This window comes from Rhagoletis pomonella, unplaced genomic scaffold (assembly GCF_013731165.1).
Source record: "Rhagoletis pomonella isolate Grant_MI unplaced genomic scaffold, Rhpom_1.0 Rhpom_scaffold_00012, whole genome shotgun sequence".
In the NCBI taxonomy this organism is placed as follows: domain Eukaryota; kingdom Metazoa; phylum Arthropoda; class Insecta; order Diptera; family Tephritidae; genus Rhagoletis; species Rhagoletis pomonella.
This window is the reverse complement of record NW_023458566.1, coordinates 8,000,620-8,019,669: the sequence shown is the minus strand read 5'-3', so window position 1 is coordinate 8,019,669 and position 19,050 is coordinate 8,000,620. Positions and strand designations below refer to the sequence as shown.

Here is a 19,050-nt window from a genome sequence, read left to right as displayed (position 1 = left end):
TCAAGAATTCAAAAAGAAGCGCCAATAACTCACCTCATACTCAGCGGAGAGCGAATAGAGAACTTCATGTTGCACCAGCTGATAATCGCCATCGGCACCGCTGCTCGAACGTTTGCTGGGGGGCTGCGTATTGGCGTGCCCCCCAGACGTGGCGACTTTAGTGTGCGCCGTCTTGAGGCTGTTGTTATTCGTTGTCGTCGTCGCTGTCGCCGTCGCCGCCACCGCTGCCGAATTGGTGGATGCCGTTTGCGCTGAAGCAGATGCTGCTGACGCTGCTACTGCGGTTGTACTACTTATAACACCAACTCCGGCAGCTTCGTTACTAGTGCTTTGACAGCGAGTTGTAGAGCCTGAGGCAATGTACGAGGAGGACGATGTGTAGGAATCAAGGCAACCGCAATTACACTCTGAAATAAAGGAATGAAATGGAAATAAGCAATTAATAAGAATGTATTACTTTTCTTGCAGAAAAATTTACTTTGAAAAATAGAAATTAGCTGGGACTAGAAAATAGAAAATTTCTCTTAACTCGCAGATTGGACTGCCAGCACAGCCAGCTCTCTATGCGTACGAACGGCACAACAGCGGCTGCTGAAATGATGCTAGACGCGCGAGCATTTAGAGATGCAGCACTATTGCACTCAAGACTTACAGTCATACATTGCAAGTATATAGGAGATATGTATATAGTGGTGGAAGAAATAATAGAAACTTTTTATTTTGACCAGTTTTGGATATACATATTTCTCTTGTTTATTCGATGCTTCATATTTTTTTATAAAAATGTAGCGCGTTATACATATAACACGCACCATATAAAACTACACTCCAAACTTTGTACAAAAATTTTTAAAATTCAACAAATTTTACCAAAATCCCACAAACGATTTCAAACTTTTTATTCGGAATTTTTAGAAAAACTTTGGGTATGTAGTCTTATATTATAGCCCATTAAATTTTAGTACGTGAAAGTGCAAGTGGTAGAAAATCGCTTTAATTTTTAATAATTTTTTTCGCTGACGGTGTTGCGCATTCTCAAAATTACTTTTTGTATGGAAGAAAATGCCTAGTAGCGTCAGAAAAAAAAATTATCAAAAATCAACGCGATTTTCTAGCGCCTTGAAATTTGCACTTAACCAACTAAAATTTAATGGGCTATAATATAAAACTGCATACCAAAAATTTTTCAAAAAAATTTTATGCAAATCTTATAATTTTTATACAAAGTTGGATTTACATGGTGCATGTTATATAATGCAGTAGACTTTAAAAAAAAATAATAAACTTCAAATAAACAAAAGTAATATGGTCAAAAATGGTCAAAATAAAAAGTTTTTATTATTTCTCCCACCACTGTAGATATGTACATATGTATGTATGTATTTATGTAAGAAAATGTATACATATTTATATGCAAGTACGTCTTACTCCGATGCAAAATTAATTAAATTGTGCGAAATTCGAATAAAACAAAAAGTGTCGTCACATAATTTCCGGCAACAATTGAGGCAAGGAACAGCGACAAATGCAGGCGGACGGACAACAAGAACTGTAGATATGGAAAATAGTGGAAATTTTTGTATGCTAGCATTTTCACGATATAGTACATAGTACATACAGTGACTCACATAAGTATTTTACATTGCTTTTTTTTTGACGATATTCAAAATGTTTTTCATACTAAGTATTTTTCGTTCGTAAATACAAAATTGCAAACTATAGAGAAAAGTGCAGCAAATGTTCATCAAAATTTTAAACTTTTTACAAAAAAAAAACACTTAAATTAAAATTTAATTTTTTAGAGAAAACTAAGAAAATTTCAGCAAATTCTTATCAAAATAACCAACAGTTTAATAAGATTAGGGTGCTTAAAAATTCCTTTAACTTTTGATAATAGATAATTTCTTCCATAAAAAAATTCATTACGAAAATGCTAACTCGAATTTTTTTTAAAATCTGATTAAAAAGTTTAAAATTGCTGAATTTTGAGGAAAATTTGCTGAATTTTCTCTAAAACATGAAATTTTTATTTGCATGGTTGTTGTAGACTCGAGCTATATTCTTATATGCAGCTTCACGAAAAAAAAATTGTGTAAACAAAGTTTAAAATTTTAATGAAAATTTGCGGAAAGTTTGAAATTTTGATTTAAACGGTTTTTGTTGTAGACTGAAAAACATTTTGAACAACGTAAGAAAAAATCAAAGCAAAATACTTCTGTGAGTCACTGTATATAGCTGTACAAATAAATACAATACATGTAAGTAAAAACAAAGATATTTCAACTAATAAAAATTGCGACGATTCGTTGTAAGATATTGTTTATCTTCTTACAAATTACCATTACTGTTGCTGTGGTAAAATGCATGAAATGTATACGTGTATGTATATAAATTTGTCGTCTTGTAGAAGCTGATATGTAAATTTTAACCCAAAGCGGTTGATACTGCATTTATTTCTCTTCTCTGTTGACACAAAAGCGCCAATGCCCCTTTGTTGTACGATGCTGCTTTGTTTTATTTTGTATTGCGTTCATCCAATCACTCGACCAGCTTATCTGCGTCTGAACAGTTCTTAATGCAGATAAAACATAGTAAAGCATTTGAATAGATGCATACATACATACAACGTTTAATAGCTCAGAAATTTCTGCGCAAATATCCTCAAGGAATTTCCTAGAAACTTTAGATGGTAAATTTAAAAAATTATTTCTTCTCTGAAAGGAAGTTTTGACTTGAAGAGGACCATCAAAAAACGGGGAAAATTTAAGAAATTTGGGATATAGGGATGAAGGTAAATTTTGAATCCAGTGGAAGGAGGTGGCGAAAGAATTTTATCGCAACTCAACTCTAAGGCCTCGGCTGCTCAAGCCAAATCCTCGACTCGTGAGAGAATAGCAGTCTCATTTGGAGCCACATCCCCTAACTCTATCAAATCCATTTCTTGCTCACTTGTCGGCTTCCTCATTTCCCGGAATATCAGTTCCCGAAACTTAGTAGAAATTGACGTTTTTCTGTCGAAGAGATTGTAGGAATCTTCGGCCTTCTTAAATGGATATAGAGTTAGTTGTTATCGACACAAGGGCTAGCAGCTTCACTTTCCATAACGAAGGCCAGTTTAGATGGAGCTAAGTTGATAAGCTTTACTAGCTTCCTTGCACAATCTGGGAGTCTAAAGACCTCTTTCAAAGACAGTTTCTGATAGAAAAAGTCTTACATTATTCGTATGTCTAGTCTAGGAGCAATCTGTGAAGTTGGGCAGCTAATTATCATTTCGAATAAAAGAGATTCCCAGTCACATCTGTCGGTAAAGGAATTTCGACTTTAACCAAAATGGAAGCATAATAGCTCCTGTCAGTTGTTCACATCATACCAGACGCCATAATTATCACAGCGTTCTCTTTCTGTGGCGCTTTCCACGTAAGTATATATCTCTAGGCGTAAGGTAAAGATGTTATATCCAACGCCACATGGGTTGTCGACTGCATTAAACAAAACGAGGTACTTGCAGAGTCTCAATGCAAATTACGCTTTTCGCGGAATGCTGGTGCCACCCGTCTACAACCAATGATCGAATGTCCTAATCGCTTATCTCGACGAGTTAAAACTCATCGGATAAAACATGCGAAGCAATAAGTTGTGTCTCAAATATATAGAAAAATATATATATAGAAAAGTTTTGTCTAAAAGCCCAGTCGCCCTGCGTACTTACGACCACGCACTTTTCAGTGCGTAAAACACCACCAAACTTGGTAGAATCTGCTACCAATCTTTCAATGTGACATCCAACGGAATTATAAGTAAATCCAAGGTGGAATGGGCTATTAAGTCTTTCGAACCATGCAAACTTCCGGGGTTGGATTACAACGTGCGGCATTCATTAGCCTTCTTATTGGTAAAGTAGCTATAGTACGACGATATAACAAGCATAAGACACCAGATATGCGTCAAGAGCCACAACGTAAGACGACATTTTCTCGTCAACTCCACAAATAATTTGCAGTTGCGCCTACAAACCACGGACTGCCAGCTACATCGTATGCGGATGACTTAGCTCCAACTGTTATTGGCAAACACGCTAAAGTTTTATTTGGACTTGTACAAAATGCCTTAAACAATGTAGGAAGCTTGTTGGAGGAAAACGGAGCACACAACGAAATTTATTTGGCTGCCCAGTCATATGGATATTCTAGGTAACTGTGAAGTGGATGACCAACAAAAGATGGGATGCCGAGCCAACATGTGGGCCAGGGATGGAATTTAAAAATTTCAAAATGTGCCTAATGGTCTTCAAAAATAGTGACGAGAGAAGATGAAAGTGTCATAAAACTAAAATTTCTTTCTTGTAAGATCTTTTAAGAACAATATATTTTTATAGATAGTATTTTTAAAATACACTGAGGTTATATAATAATTATTGATTAACCAGATTATTACAGCAAATGACTTTGATGAAGGGTAGTTACGAATTCTGACAACCTTTTAATTCAGAATTTTTAGAAAGATTCTAAATTTACGATTTTACTAATTTTTTCGATGTAAAGTGTGTTCGAAAGATTTTTAAATGTATGAAAATATATCACACTGTCAGCAAAAAGAAAATTATCAAAAATTAACGAGATTTTGCAGAAACTTGCACTTTTATTTAACGGACTATAAAACTGCAAACTTAGAATCTTTCTAAAAGTTCTGAATTAAAAGTTTGTTACTGCGAAAACTTATTTTTCTGCTGGGCATGTACAATAGAATTCAGCGTTTTGTCAAGAGCTGCCACACACAATATTTCTCACGGCCCTTATTTTAATTTTCACTTTTTGTAATTTTTTAATCTATAATGTAGTATGTGATTTTTTGTTATATAGTATATTCGCATATTATGCTTAGTTTCTATAATTTATGATTGTGCCAAAACAGGATGAGTTGTGGCAAAAGTGCCACTGAAAAGAAAAGTGCCAAAAATTGCACTATTGTGCCTACTTTTCCATCACTGATGTGGGCTAATAGGGCTTTCGCACGGGCGACTTTTTCAGGCAACTTTTGGGCCCTGTCACACGGTTAGTAATTATCACGATATTTGGATCGCGATCCATATTGATGGATTGATGGATCGCGCACGAATGCTACATGTTCAATATTTATCGCGTCAGTATTTGCATAATTTTTGTGGTGACCGCTTATTATGACGCAAGAAAATATTTTTATTTTGGGCGTATAAATTACAGATAATGCATTCCACAATTATTTTAAAATTTCCAATGTTAACTAAAATTTTTTGAATTTCTTTTGAAAGGTTTTAAACACCTCTCGGCGAAGGCAGAGCGAATACGTTTTCGATGTTCGCATTATGAGAGTAAAAGATGTACTGACGAAATGTATGGATCGCGTTTTGAAAGTGCTACACGTTCAGTATTTATTGGCGGTATTGCGATCCGCAATCCGGATTTCAAAATTTTTAGAAATTTTGCGATATGGATCACGATCCATCAATACTGCATGCTACACCGTCAATAAATATCGCGATACTTGCATGACGTCAATAAATACTGACCGTGTGACAGAGCCCTTTGCGTTTTCAACTCAAGCAGGGTTGCACGAAAAAAAATTGAATGGCTAAAAATTAGGGCTGTGCGATTAATTGATTACTCAAAACTTTAATTAATCATAAAGTAAATAACTCAATTATTCGATTAATTGGAAATCATGATTACTCAAAAGTTCAGTTACTCGAGTAATCAAGATTTTTGATTAACCAAAAACAAAAATATTTGAGTAATTTGCTTTATGATTAATCAACATTTCGAGTAAAATGAGTAATCAACATTTCAACTCTTTACATATGTATAAAGTAGTTAAAGTTCCTTGATACATTGAAAACAACGTTTCTGTTTTCAAAAATTATATACAGAATGTAAAAAAGAAAGCATTTTCCAAAGTAAACTCTTTTAATGAGCAAAGTTATTTTTTTGAGTAATCATATTTCAAATAACTCGATTAATCATCGTTTTGAGTAATCAAAATCTTCATTACTCGAGTAATTGATTAACCGAATAATTGATTAACCAACTTGCTCGAGTAATCGAATAATCGCACAGCCCTACTAAAAATATAAAAAATATAAAAAAAAAATATCAAAATATTTACCATAAAAAGGCGTTTGCATTGTTCAACTTTGCATTCTACTTTTGGTTGAACGGCCTTTCAACTAATCTCTTTCAACAAAGTTGGTCGCCAGCCAACATTGAGCCATTCAACTTTTTTTTCGTGCAACCCTGATTGAGTTGAACGCAAAATCGCCTCGTGCGAACACCTTTTTAAGGGCTGACTATAAAATGAATAAGCTGCCGTAACCGATTGTCAGAAAATGAACGAAAAGTGTGTCAACTGCTTAAGCAACGTAGGGTAGACTTTTAGGTGGCTATATTTTGCTTACATGTGTTCAGTGTTGCCAATTTTTTTTTATTTTTTACCCAAAAGAAGGTTACCAAATTCCACAAAAATTTACCAAACTTATTTAAACTAAACTAACATTTCGGAGCACTTTAAAATCCACATTTGTCCCAGTTACGACCAATATACACACATACATATGTCAACAAGTGACCGAAAATATCTCAATTCGAAAATATATAAATTAAATGCTTGAAAGCAATCCTGAGAGCTTTCGACTCAGACATAGACAAAGGGAATTCCCTTACTGAACGTCGTAGCCTTTGAACGTACATACATATTGACATACAATTCTACTCATTTGGTTGCCGGGTTACACCGGAATATTGATAGCAATTGCAAAGCTAACTAACTGTCAAGGAAAGGTAGGACCATCCACAACTTTCTAGAAAAGGACTCGGTAGATATAACAATAGCCACTATCAAGCAGTTTGTTGTAGATCACATAATTAAAGTAACCTAGGAACGCCTAAGAACTGTTCGCCTTACGAAACTTTCAGGATTACCTGGTATTTCTGTAAAAGGAAACGCTTACGGCCCACTTCCTAATAAGGAACCGGAACTTGTTTTGACCTATGTTACATGTAGGACTGAATCGAAAAAGTTATCAAGTTGAAAAATAAGTTACCATATTACCAAATATGATAAATAAAGAAAAAAAAAATACCAATTTCGGTAAAAAAGTAGCAAAGCGGCAACATTGCATGTGTTACATATGTACATACATAGATACTAGTACAAACAGCTAATTCCGTACGGAAGGTGCGACCATGGTCGATACTGCAGTATCGGTCTTTCCTTAAAGGCCCTACACATGGATCAATTTATCGGCTAACCAGTTGGCCAACCGCTAGTAGTCGGCGGTAAATAAGCCGTGTGTAGGCAAGATGGCAAACCTTCGTCAAGTTGATTGTCAGGTTGGAGCAAAATTACAAATTTTTGATTTTTGAGGTAGATTGGTCAACTAGTTGCTCTGCGTGTAGACAAGTTGGCAACCTAAAATGCAATTTAATTTTTTAAAGGCGCATTAACGTTTCGGTACATCTTTTTAGATTCGGGCTTTAAAAATCCGATTTTTTTATTAATGATCTTTAAAAATAAAACTTTATCATACATCTACAGGCTAAGGTCTCTAATTTTACCTCTAATTTTTGAAATTCCTTTTCCAAAGTATTCTCAAACTAAAAATCTTCTTAAATCTCTTTCGTCGGACATTGTGATGCACATGTATTTCAATAAACTGATGAACTAATTCGATTTTGATTGTTCGAACAAATGGCAACCCTCCTAAGTAAAGGTCAGGAATAAATCCCTTTCAAGCCTATTTCGATTTATATCCATCTTTTAATAATTCATCCAACTTACTGAATAATTTGTATGTAACTTTTTAAGCACGTGGCAATTAACTTCAAACATTCGAAATGATCAAACTAAAAATGTCTCAACATTCTTTCGTTTCGCACTCATATGGTGATACATATTTCTCTTACCTAATATGATTTTTTAAACAAGTGGCAACCCTCTTATAATTCAACTAAGGATCAAAGCTTTTCAAAGCCATTTCGATTGATACCCTGTTTGTCATAATTGATTCGATTTTTAAATAATTTGAATATAATTTTTTAAAAGGTGGCAACTCTTTTCAAAAAAGTAAAACATTATTGCACATCTACAGTCCAAGGCTTTTAGTTTGACGCCTCATTTTGAGAAATCCAACGAACGGTGCGGATTTGATGGTATTGTGTTGATTACAGGTGGCAACTCTTTTTGAAAAACTAAAACTAGTTTGCACATCTACAGACCAAGCGCTTTAATTTTGTCATCTCGTTTTGAAATCCTGGACAAAAAATCCCTTCGCATATTATATATATAGATTATATACATAGATAAGAAAATATGTACCCAGTTGGAATTAGGAGCACGTAATAATACCTTATTAGCAACTTACTCTTCACCTGGCAGTCATTACCATTTACCTGCCGAACGTCCCTTACTTTTACAAAGGCATGGCCGCCTTATGTAAGTAGGAATTTAGAATGTACATTTGGTATCAGACATACTTCTGAGCCGCTATACAAAGTAAGTTACGTGTAATGCAGAGCAGTCGCTCGGAGTAGTTCGGTGCTTGGAAATAACTTCGGCTGCACGTTATTTTGCAACTGACAACGTAATGTGTCTTCGGAGGTGTTCATTTTGCCCTTTACTAGTAGATGACATTAGCCATGATGACAATTTTGGTACTAAAAACTGAAAGAAAACATGGCTTACCTCGGAAGGTGCTTACCTATTTTCCCAGTGGGTATGTATACGAAATTAGAAATGGTTACCAGTGCATACACATCTATATATATGAGCATAGTTATAAGAATGCATGAATGTACATACATATATACGTACATATGTAATTGGTATGTCGACATCAGCCAGTACGTGCAAATCAAAAGATCAGTTAATCAAGAAAACTACGTAAATTGGCGCGATGCAGCTAGATATTCGATCTCGAATGGGTGTAAATGGCCTATGCACATAAGGACATACATACATACATTCATACGTGTGCACACGTTTACTTTTTCTCTAAATGCAAGAGAGTGCACGCCAACATTTCAGCCGGCAATTGCTAATCAATTCACCAGCTACATACATACATACATATATGTATGTACTCTTTTATACCAGTCAGTATGCATTTACATTAGACCGTATCATCTAACATGCAAAAAAAAGTTCACCATACACCAATGAGTCGTGAATTTTTTTGCAAGAAAATTTCTCAAGGAAAATCAGAAGAAATATTTTCATTTTCTTTGTTGCCTTAAAAAGTACGTTGCTGTAAATTTTCTTGAAGAAATAAATACGTACATATACCAACATTTTTTCTTGAGAGTCGCATACTGTTTTAAGAAAATTTGATATACGAAAATTTCTTTTTAATTTCTTGTGTGGCATTTTATATGAATTTTTCGTAGGAACTGAAAACTGATTTCTAAGTACTAGAACGGGGTACTTGATTTCAATTGTCAATGAATTTAATTACAAAAAAAAATATTCTTCGGGAAACCAAACGCATCGATATATCATACTCTAAATGTTAAACGAAAGAAAAAATAAATAAAAATCGAAATTGCCTACGAATTCCCGAATCGAAAGATTTCCTTAGCAAAAGTTTAATGATTTTTGGCAAGCTTTAATTTACTGACATTAGATCTATTTAATGAATTTTGGTGCAAAAAAAATGTCTTCGCGAGACAAAAACATCGATGTAACATATTTTAAGATTCAGCTGCATGTAGATGCTGAAGATATAATGAAAAATCTAAGAAGGCGGCAAAAAAAAAAATTATTGTTTCTGTTGCTTTCAACAATAATTTTGACTCAGAGGTGTGTGGAGAACTTTTTTTCTGGTACAGTCTAATGTAGATGTGTATGTATGTTTGTATATAGTACACATGTGTGTATGTATGTAGATTGAGTTCACGTATCTAAGACGTGGTTTTCACGACCGGCAAATGCTTATGAAAGTCTGGCTTTTGACGGGTTATATGTATGAATATTAACGTACATATGTAGGTAGGTACAAACATACGAAGCTTGTATTGGCATTTGGCACTTTTGCGAAATCACAACGTGGCACAAGCCAACGAGAAATTGCATTTGTTTTTTTTTTTTAATATTTTTCACTTGTCTGTAGAGTGAATACTCTGTCCTGATATCGCTGCGCAGATGCTGGCGCCCAACTCAGGTTCAACACGAACGCCAACTCAACTGATTGCATTTGTTGCTTCATATGCTGGCTGGTTTGACTTCAATTTCTTTTTTTTTCGAAATTGTTATTAGCTTTTCAATACCTTCGTAATTTGTTTGTCCTATTTTTCCCCGCTGTAGCTAATTACTATATTTATGTTGCTCCATGGCAATTGGAATTAGGTGGTAGTAGCGCAACAAGAATTTTTTTTTTTTTTTTTTTTTTTGTAGGAGGTTCGAAAAATTAAAATGTAACTAACTTGGTTAGAAAACATGCAGAAATTTGCAAAAAAATAAAATAAAAAATAAATAAATTACGCAACGTCACAAATAGAAATCGGCCACAAAATTTCACAACAGCCAATATTTTTTTGTCACAACTTTTAAGGGTAATAAATTTTGCAAATTTTATGTTAGGCAAGTACGTAATTCTAAGGTAGGCGAAACTTTACCCACTAATTATGCTAGCAAATAAACATTTACATAGTACCTACAGTCAGTGCCGAATGTAAGTGTACACCTTGTTCTATATAATACTCGCAATTATTTTCATGAACATATTTTTTTCATTAATTATTTATGAAAATATAGTTCATTCATAACATAAACCAAGTTTCACACTTCTTTTAAGGTTCACAAAAATTCAAAAAATTTTCATAAAAATTTCTTGATTTATATGGTTTATGTTATAGAATGAATTATGTTTTCATAAATAAATAATGAAAAAAATATTTCATGAAAATAATTGTGAATATTATATTAGAACAAGGTGTACGCCTACATGTGACACTGACTGTATGTACGTACGTACCTGTGAACAAACATATTCTTTTATTGCAATTTTCGTTTTATTCTAGCAGCATTTTTACCAATGTGAGTGTGTTTGCAGTGCACGTACATATGTATGTATGCAGTCGTTTTTAGTGTATGCACAAGTGAGCCAAATCAGGTGAACGAACGAAAAAAAAATTGCAAGCAATTAAATGTTGTTGACATTTTTGTAACACGAGGTGAAATGTTTAGTTGTCGATTTTGTAATGTTTGATTTTTTCAAGTGTGTCGTAGTTTGGGTGCGCAAAATGTGTTAAATAAAAACCACGAATTTAACTGTCAGTGGATGGACTATCTATTTTCTTTCAAGGATCATATGACTAAGCAATTAATAATTTGTTTATTGTTTTTCTAGTAATTGCATAATTTCGATTAACATTTGTGGGTTGCTAATCGATTGGTGAGTTCTCAACTGCAGAGTGATCTAATAGATTTATTTTTGGTAAGTGTATTTCTCGTCATTTTTCGGCAAAAACGTTTTTTTTTTATCCAAAACGGTGGCACACTTATCTTACACAATGCATTTTTTTTAGTTTTGCATAAATAGCAAGATTCCATCGCGAAATTGTGTTTAAATGAAATGTAAAAAAATATACTAAAAAATTAAAAATAACCACTCATGTACATTAGACTGCATCACCAAAAAATATTGCGGTTTTCCGCCAGGATTACAAAATTTATTATATTTGAAGACGTCCACCAAAATATTTCGGAAAAATATTAAGATTTACATGAGCTGCAACGATTTGAAAATATCTCCAAAAATTAAGTTTTTTATTAATAAAAATAGTTTCTTAAAGAATTTTTTGGAAAAAATCTCCTCAGATGACAAAACAGTTTCAGCTTTAAAAATCTGCATAAAAACATTTAAAAATCTTTTCAACAGAATCGCTATAATGAGATTTCGATGCTGTTTTTTTAACTTTTTTCAAAAATTGATTTACGAAAACTTGAATAACTGGGCCTAAACTAATCTGGTTGGTTGAGACTTATTGGGTATCAGTAGAAAGGTATTTTCCCACTCTTTTTATTTCTGTGCAAAGAAAAACTCATTCACGTCCCAATTTTTTTTTCAAATACCAACACATCTGAATTCAACTTATTTGTTGTACTTGTTTCTGGAACTCCATTGATTGAAATAAATGCAAGAGGAATGCTTTAACATTTTTTTCAGGCGAGAGAAGGCAGTGACACTAAAAAAAACACTCGTGAGATTTGCTCATATATGCAGTACACATTTTCAATCATGATAAAAACATTACAAGGTAAAATCATTGAGAGGCAGTCTGACGTTTGCCAACAATATAATTTTAAAATTCGAGCTCAGGCTCACACACACATTCTCATTTTTAATCTCAAACAACAACAATTGTGAACAATTTCATTTTTTTATTTTCAATTTTATATGATTTTAAAATGTTTGCAAACGTCAGAAAAAAATCATGGCCGACGAATTGAGAGAATGGTTTTACCTTCTAATGTTTTTATCATGTTTTCAATTATTATTTTTTTTTGTAAATATAATATACGTATACCGTAGACATTTTCAATTTCATCAAAATCAAATTATGTGTATATGTAAATAGAAAAATATTTTAAAAATATTTTTTTTTTCATACAGAATTTCGATGTGTTTCAAATTTTTTCCTCGTCCCGTTCTCGAGATATGTGGAAAATTATTAAATCGATTTGTTTTTGTTTTTGTGCTGTAAAGTTTTTAAAAATTTATTAAATAAAGCTCAAATTTCATATTTATTTATTATTTTGGTTTTTCCATCTAACCTAAACATTTTAAACAAATCAAACACATGAAGTGTGAACCCAGTCCGTTTTGGTATGTAACGCCCCATATACAGTCGTGTGAAAATAATGGGACACGACATTTTGACCAATTTCGCTAAAGTATTTTTATTTATTTTTTATTTAATGTCTATTATTTTTTTCATAAGAATACAAATTATTACACATTGCAAAAAATTAGAACAATTTTTAATCCCTGGAAAATAAGAAGACATGTTTTTTTTACCAAATATTTACACATATCAGTTTTTTTTTCATTTTTTGTCACCTCAAATTCATTTCATATGAAATTCGAAGATATGAAAGAAAAACCATATATTTTAAATACTTTTGGGTGGTTTCGGGAACCTACTACTGCATTTACATATTTGATATTGAACTACATACATTCATATAATACTAAATATCTATATAGATACTACATACCGAAACTCGAAAAAATCCCTTACCACCGTTAAGTGGCTCATGCTTCCAATTCCTGCCTAATCCTTACTAAAGTAAGTAACTCATTCTAAAACAGAGTCTTTTTATCAATTCACTCTTAAACCATAGCATGGATATATACTCACATTTTAATATTATTAAGCAATTTTTGCATATTAACAAAATGAAAAGCTTAGTAATTGAGTGAAATAATTTTAATGGACTAACTTTGTGGATTTTCACCCACAAAACTGAACGTTGTTGGCAACAAAGTTAGCTTACAGTTCATTCCATTTTTAGCCTACACTTTTTAGCGGCATTGCAGTTAAATTGCAGAAAAAAAAAGAAAACGAGCATAACGATGTTAGGTTAGCAAATAGGGCGTTAAGCACGTTGTGTCGAGCGTTGTTAGCAAAATTTCCACAAAATCATATTTTACATAACAAAACCACATCGACTCAGCACGTTCCAACGCACGCACGCAGCACACAAACCTCTCGTTTAACAACAACATTAACAAAAACAACAATAAAAACTAAGCTGCCACCGGTGAATGCGTTACATCCATCCATCACCAACAAAATTTAACATTGATGCCAATCTACATACATACATACATATGTACCTTTTGTTTTGCTAATTCGAATTTGACTACACTGACACTGAAAAAGTGGAGGCGACGAAAGAAAAACAAAACAAAGAACACATCCTTTACAATAAAAAACTTTAACATTTACGTCAATCATTATTCGCACGTTTTGCTATTGGTTTCTGTTGCTGACGGGTAGCAATAATTTAATTCATTTTAATTTATTTTTTATTTTTATTTTTTTTTGTTATGAAACTCGAAAACGTGAAGCACAAAATTGTCAAAAACAGTGTGTGGTATTGGCAAAGGATTGAAATATTCATACGCTTGGGCAAGATTAAAATACTAGGAATCTACCTCGGAAAATTTTATATTTCGACTTCTTGTGAATAGTCACGCGCGGTATCGGAAAAAAATTTAAATGCTGTAATTAATAAATCAGCAAGTTTTTAGCACTCTTAAAGGTAGATGTGCTTGTTGTTGTGTTTCTCTCTCTGGGAGGACTTTTCTCTGGGAGAGAAACCCAACAACAACCCCATGGAAGAAAAGCTCTGAGCTAAAATGATGAATCCACTTTAAAAATTTAAAATTTCCCCACACATGATTCTTACTTATATGTACTTAGTTATCAAATCTTGTGTGGAGAGAAATATATTCCATCTGACTCTTTTCTCAGTGTAGCCTCGCGGTAAACCATAAATTCTTTTCATAAATATAGTAGACAATACTGGTGCAACAAAAACAAAAAATTGCTACAGACCCTCTAAATTTCAATTTTAAACTCCAGAGGCCAAAATTCGGGACTAGTTGGGGACAAGTTCGGGAACAGTTTGGGATAAGTCCCGCTTTTAAAGACTTGAAAATTTTCAGCGAATTTGTAGTACAGTTACTACTTTTGACAGCCGGTTATATGGAGACGGCCTACTGTGCGTCGCCATTCTAGAAAGCGCCGATAGAATTATGTTGGGTGTTCGGAGAATGACAGCGTGTGAGCTGGTTGAAGCTGTTGGTATCTCAACTGAGCTAGTATACATACTACAGTTTATATGAATTTTTGGCCATGAAACCAATGGGTGCCGCGGTTACTCGCAATCGATCACAAGCTAAATCGTCTCAGGGTAGCGTTTGGCGATATTCAACCACAATCCAGACGTGGGTCCATTACAATAGATTAGAGCCCAATAAACAGTCAAAGCAGTGCCTTAAACCGGGTGAGCTCTTACCAAAAAAACGAACGGGCAAAACGAGTACGTCCGTCAACAAGATCATGGGCCCCAGTATTTATTAATTTTTTTTTTTTTGATGCATGACGTGCCATTCACATCGATTAGCTTGAAAAAGACCCCAACGATCGCCGGCTATTGGACAGATTCGTCATTGAAGCAAAAACGAGCCATCCGCTGTGGCTGAGTAGTTAGAGGTGCGTACTACCACTCCCCACGACCCGGGTTAGATCCCTGATCCTAGCAACACCTAAATAAGAAAGTTTTTTTTCTAACAACAGACGCACCTCGTCAAGCAATGGCTAACCTCCGAGGGCTTTTCTGCCACAAAAACGCTTCTCATTAACATTTAGCAAAAGTGTAAGCAACAAAATATTATATATCTGTGGTCATTAGCAATAATCGCCTAAGAAAGAATTAACCGATTTTCAAAAAACAAAAAATTTAGGCGTATTATTTTGACGTCCAACGGCAACGATTCCACGCTATTCGAATTTCGAAACGCAACATTTTTTGTTTTCCCTCCACCCTAATACTCATGCAAGGTAACTTTGGTCAGAAATTTCAAATTAGGCCGTCAAGCCCAAAACCCCACCGATGACAACCACAAGCATTGCTTATGGGCAATCACGTGTTACAACCACATAAAAATTGCACTCCTAGTACTGATAGTTGGGCCGCACTTAGCCTCACAGCCACAAAAATGTTGCGTCAACAACGAGGAAATTAAATAAAAACTAGAACCGCTAATCAAAAAAAGGAAGCGGATGAAAGCTGGAAATGAAATGCGCAAAAGAAAGTGGAATTTTATTGCAGGCGCGCGCGCAAAAAAAACCGCACACCTCCTATTCCTGCGGCCGAAGTTTATGGTTATTTTTTCGCGATCGAAGCCATCTACCTTACCTACCTCACTCACTCGTCAATAATAACTAGTAAATGTAACAAACTTTCGCTATTTTTAACGCCCAAACGAGGTTGGTGAGAAGTTTAAATGCAAAATATGACAAAAGAAAAATAAAAACTGCAGAAGGTGCAACACGTAATCAGTTTAATGAAAATTCTATTTTCGGCCAAATAGGTAGCTGAGGCTAAACACCCGGATAGCCAGCCAATGTAGAACAGGAAATATTTTTATAGTTATGGCGCGCGCCACTGCCGGAGAATGAGTTCTAAATACAAAATGAAAGCAATTTATTAAACAATATATATATATATATATATGCGTGATATAGCTACATATATTTAGACCAGCAAGGACATTAAGAAGGTTTTTAGCACTAAATTGTTAGAAAGTGGTTCACACAAATACATATGTGTACATACTATATACACATGTAGAAGGACATTAGAGATGTGCAGGCAGTCTTATGCCGATTTCGTTTCTACCGAAAAATGCAACCTCCTTCTCGCCCTCTACGCACCAACACTAAGAAGCGGGCGATGAGAAGGTAACATTTTTTTGTAGAAACGAAATCGCCATTAGATTATTGATTGGCGCAAGTATAGCAAGCAGCAAGTATGAAGGCGAAAGTCGTAAAAAAGAAGTAGTAGGTAAAAATGAAATTGATTGCGACATTTCGCACAAGCTAACAACTTTCAGGCATCCATCCACCTTGGTTCTACGCGTCTGCAGTGAGGGCTGTGTAATACGCAAATAAAAATACATAAATACATAGTAGGTGGTGGCGGTCAACAAACGTTTAACAACGTAAATTCTCCTTTTTTGCTAAGGTCGGTCCCACCATAATTCATACCACCCATAACATAAAATTTCTATTTTATTGCAGCAACAGGGCAAAATGTGTTATGAAAGTTGGTTAAGTAAACATGACGAAAGAATGTGTATATAACGGTATACGCTGAAGGACATACATACATACGTACATAACTTGTTATATTCCAACACAAGTGCGTAATTAGTACAAATTTCCTGCTTACTTACCTAAGCAATGGCGACGAGTTTTCCATTGAAATTAATTGTCATTAATAAACACTTGATTACGAAAAATTTATTTGGGGGGGGGGAGTGGATTAATATTTACCTGGAAGAGAAAGAAAAAAGAGCAATAAGTACTGTATTATGTGGTCATCGTAAATGAGTGATGAGTTGGAAAATATATACTTAGTACAAGTTAAAAAAAATATAGATGTACCAATGATGGGCAAAAACTGTTTATACTAAATACTAAGTACTAAACTATTTAGGTATTTATGATGTAGTAGATAATCAAGTATTACATATGTGAAAAGCCCTAAAAAAATTTCCAAAGTTCATAAATAGAATCCCGAGAAATCACAAAAAAAAAACATTCCGAAAAACTCTTCAAATAATATAGCACCAAAAAAATAAAAAAAAAATAAAAATTAACAAAAGTTCGGAAAAATTCCGAACCGTATCCTATATGATTGCAAAATGTCCTCACAAAATTTTAAACGGTCCAGAAAAAATCTCGTTAAATACCGGTGAAGTCCCGACAATCAAAATCGAAAGTCCCTGAAAATTACACAAACGATTCCAAAAACACTAATAAAAAGTATCACAAAATAACAAAAATATTCTGAAAAGTCAGGAAAAAATGATGAAAACCCCTAAAGCAAACTAAGGTATGATGAGGAAAAAGTTTGTTGATAGTACTTGAGTTCTAAATCACTTAAAATTTTAAAAACATCAAAAACATAGGAAAACAGTTTTTCGTATACAAATAAAACGGTATTGGAAATATTCTGTATTACTTAAGTAATTAAGCGGCACATAAAGTATTTAAAAAGCTGTAAACCACACAAAAATTTAAGAATTTGATTGAAATTCTGCACAAATATAAATTATGACTTAGAATTGAACCTAGTCCCCTTTTTATTATAGGAAAATATGGAAAGTGGAGGGCACATTCAAACGCATGGCAGCATCTGTGTGGATAAAATTAACTTAGGAACAAAAATGTGATGTAATCACAATGAAATTTATAATTTATGAAAAAAGTGGGCGTGGTAACTCCCATACGAACTGAAACTTTCATATCGCATACATATCCACGAAAGTATTTACGGCAGAGTACTGGAACATGGAGATATGCTTTTGGAGAAAACTTGGGGTTAGCGACAAGCTAGGATTAAACCCAAAATGACTATACTCGAATTAAAACTTTCAATCCTTTTTCGGCTGCGTTGTCAAGTAGGTAATTTATTTTGGACAGGGCAACGTCTGCTGGATCTGCTAGTCTGTTATAAATTATCAGTCAATTCAACAAAACAATCCCTGTTATAAACTGGCAAAATAACGCGTGTGTTATAATGTTTGTCATATCAGCTGATACTACCTAACCAAGGCTGCCAGATAGCTAATTTCGAGTAACAAAGTTGTATATGTATTTGAATTTTTAAGGTGGTGTCATTCTGAGCAGTATTTTCTTTAATTGTTATGTGCGGGGCGGTTATGAGCTGGATAAAGGAATTGGTGGCTTGGGTGACAAAAATCTTTTTCGCGGAAGCAAGTTGGTCGCTCATATTAAACTGTCGGTGGAAATAAAAGCTTACATGCTGACCTTAAGTAAACTTCTTTTTCACGAGCGTATTATGGACATGAGTGAAAGTGTGAAAGCATCTGGTCCGACTCCTAGCAAAAACCCGCGCAGGCGTAACTGACCTGATGATAGCTGATGAATCATCGAGCAAAGCGATGGTAAAATAGTAGAATGAAATTCAACACAGCAAACCAAAGATTTTCCAGATCGATAAAACGAACATCGGTACTTTATTTTACTAGCCAACATAATCTAGTTCAATGTACATACTATTCAGCAAATAATACAAGTCTAAAATTTCACAAAAAAAAAAAAAAAAAAATTATAAAAAGTACACAGCACTGCAAACAAGAGAGGAAAGTGCTAAGTTGGTGTTTTTTTTTTATTGGTACATAGTATTTCTGGACCGGAAATAGTCTTGTAACTAGCAAATGCAAGCGTTAAATTAAAACAATTTCCAAACAGGTGGGTGGTT

General features: G+C 34.0%; 1 protein-coding gene across 1 annotated transcript in view; it reads right to left on the bottom strand.

Moving 5' to 3' along the window:
* LOC118747764 (homeodomain-interacting protein kinase 2) overlaps positions 1 to 19,050 on the bottom strand; it is a gene marked incomplete at its 3' end in the record, with an annotated part of 159,952 nt that overhangs the window by 3,900 nt on the left and 137,002 nt on the right. The window contains 1 exon segment of the mRNA XM_036481890.1: positions 34 to 407. Within this exon segment, the coding sequence (XP_036337783.1) occupies positions 34 to 407 (374 nt within the window).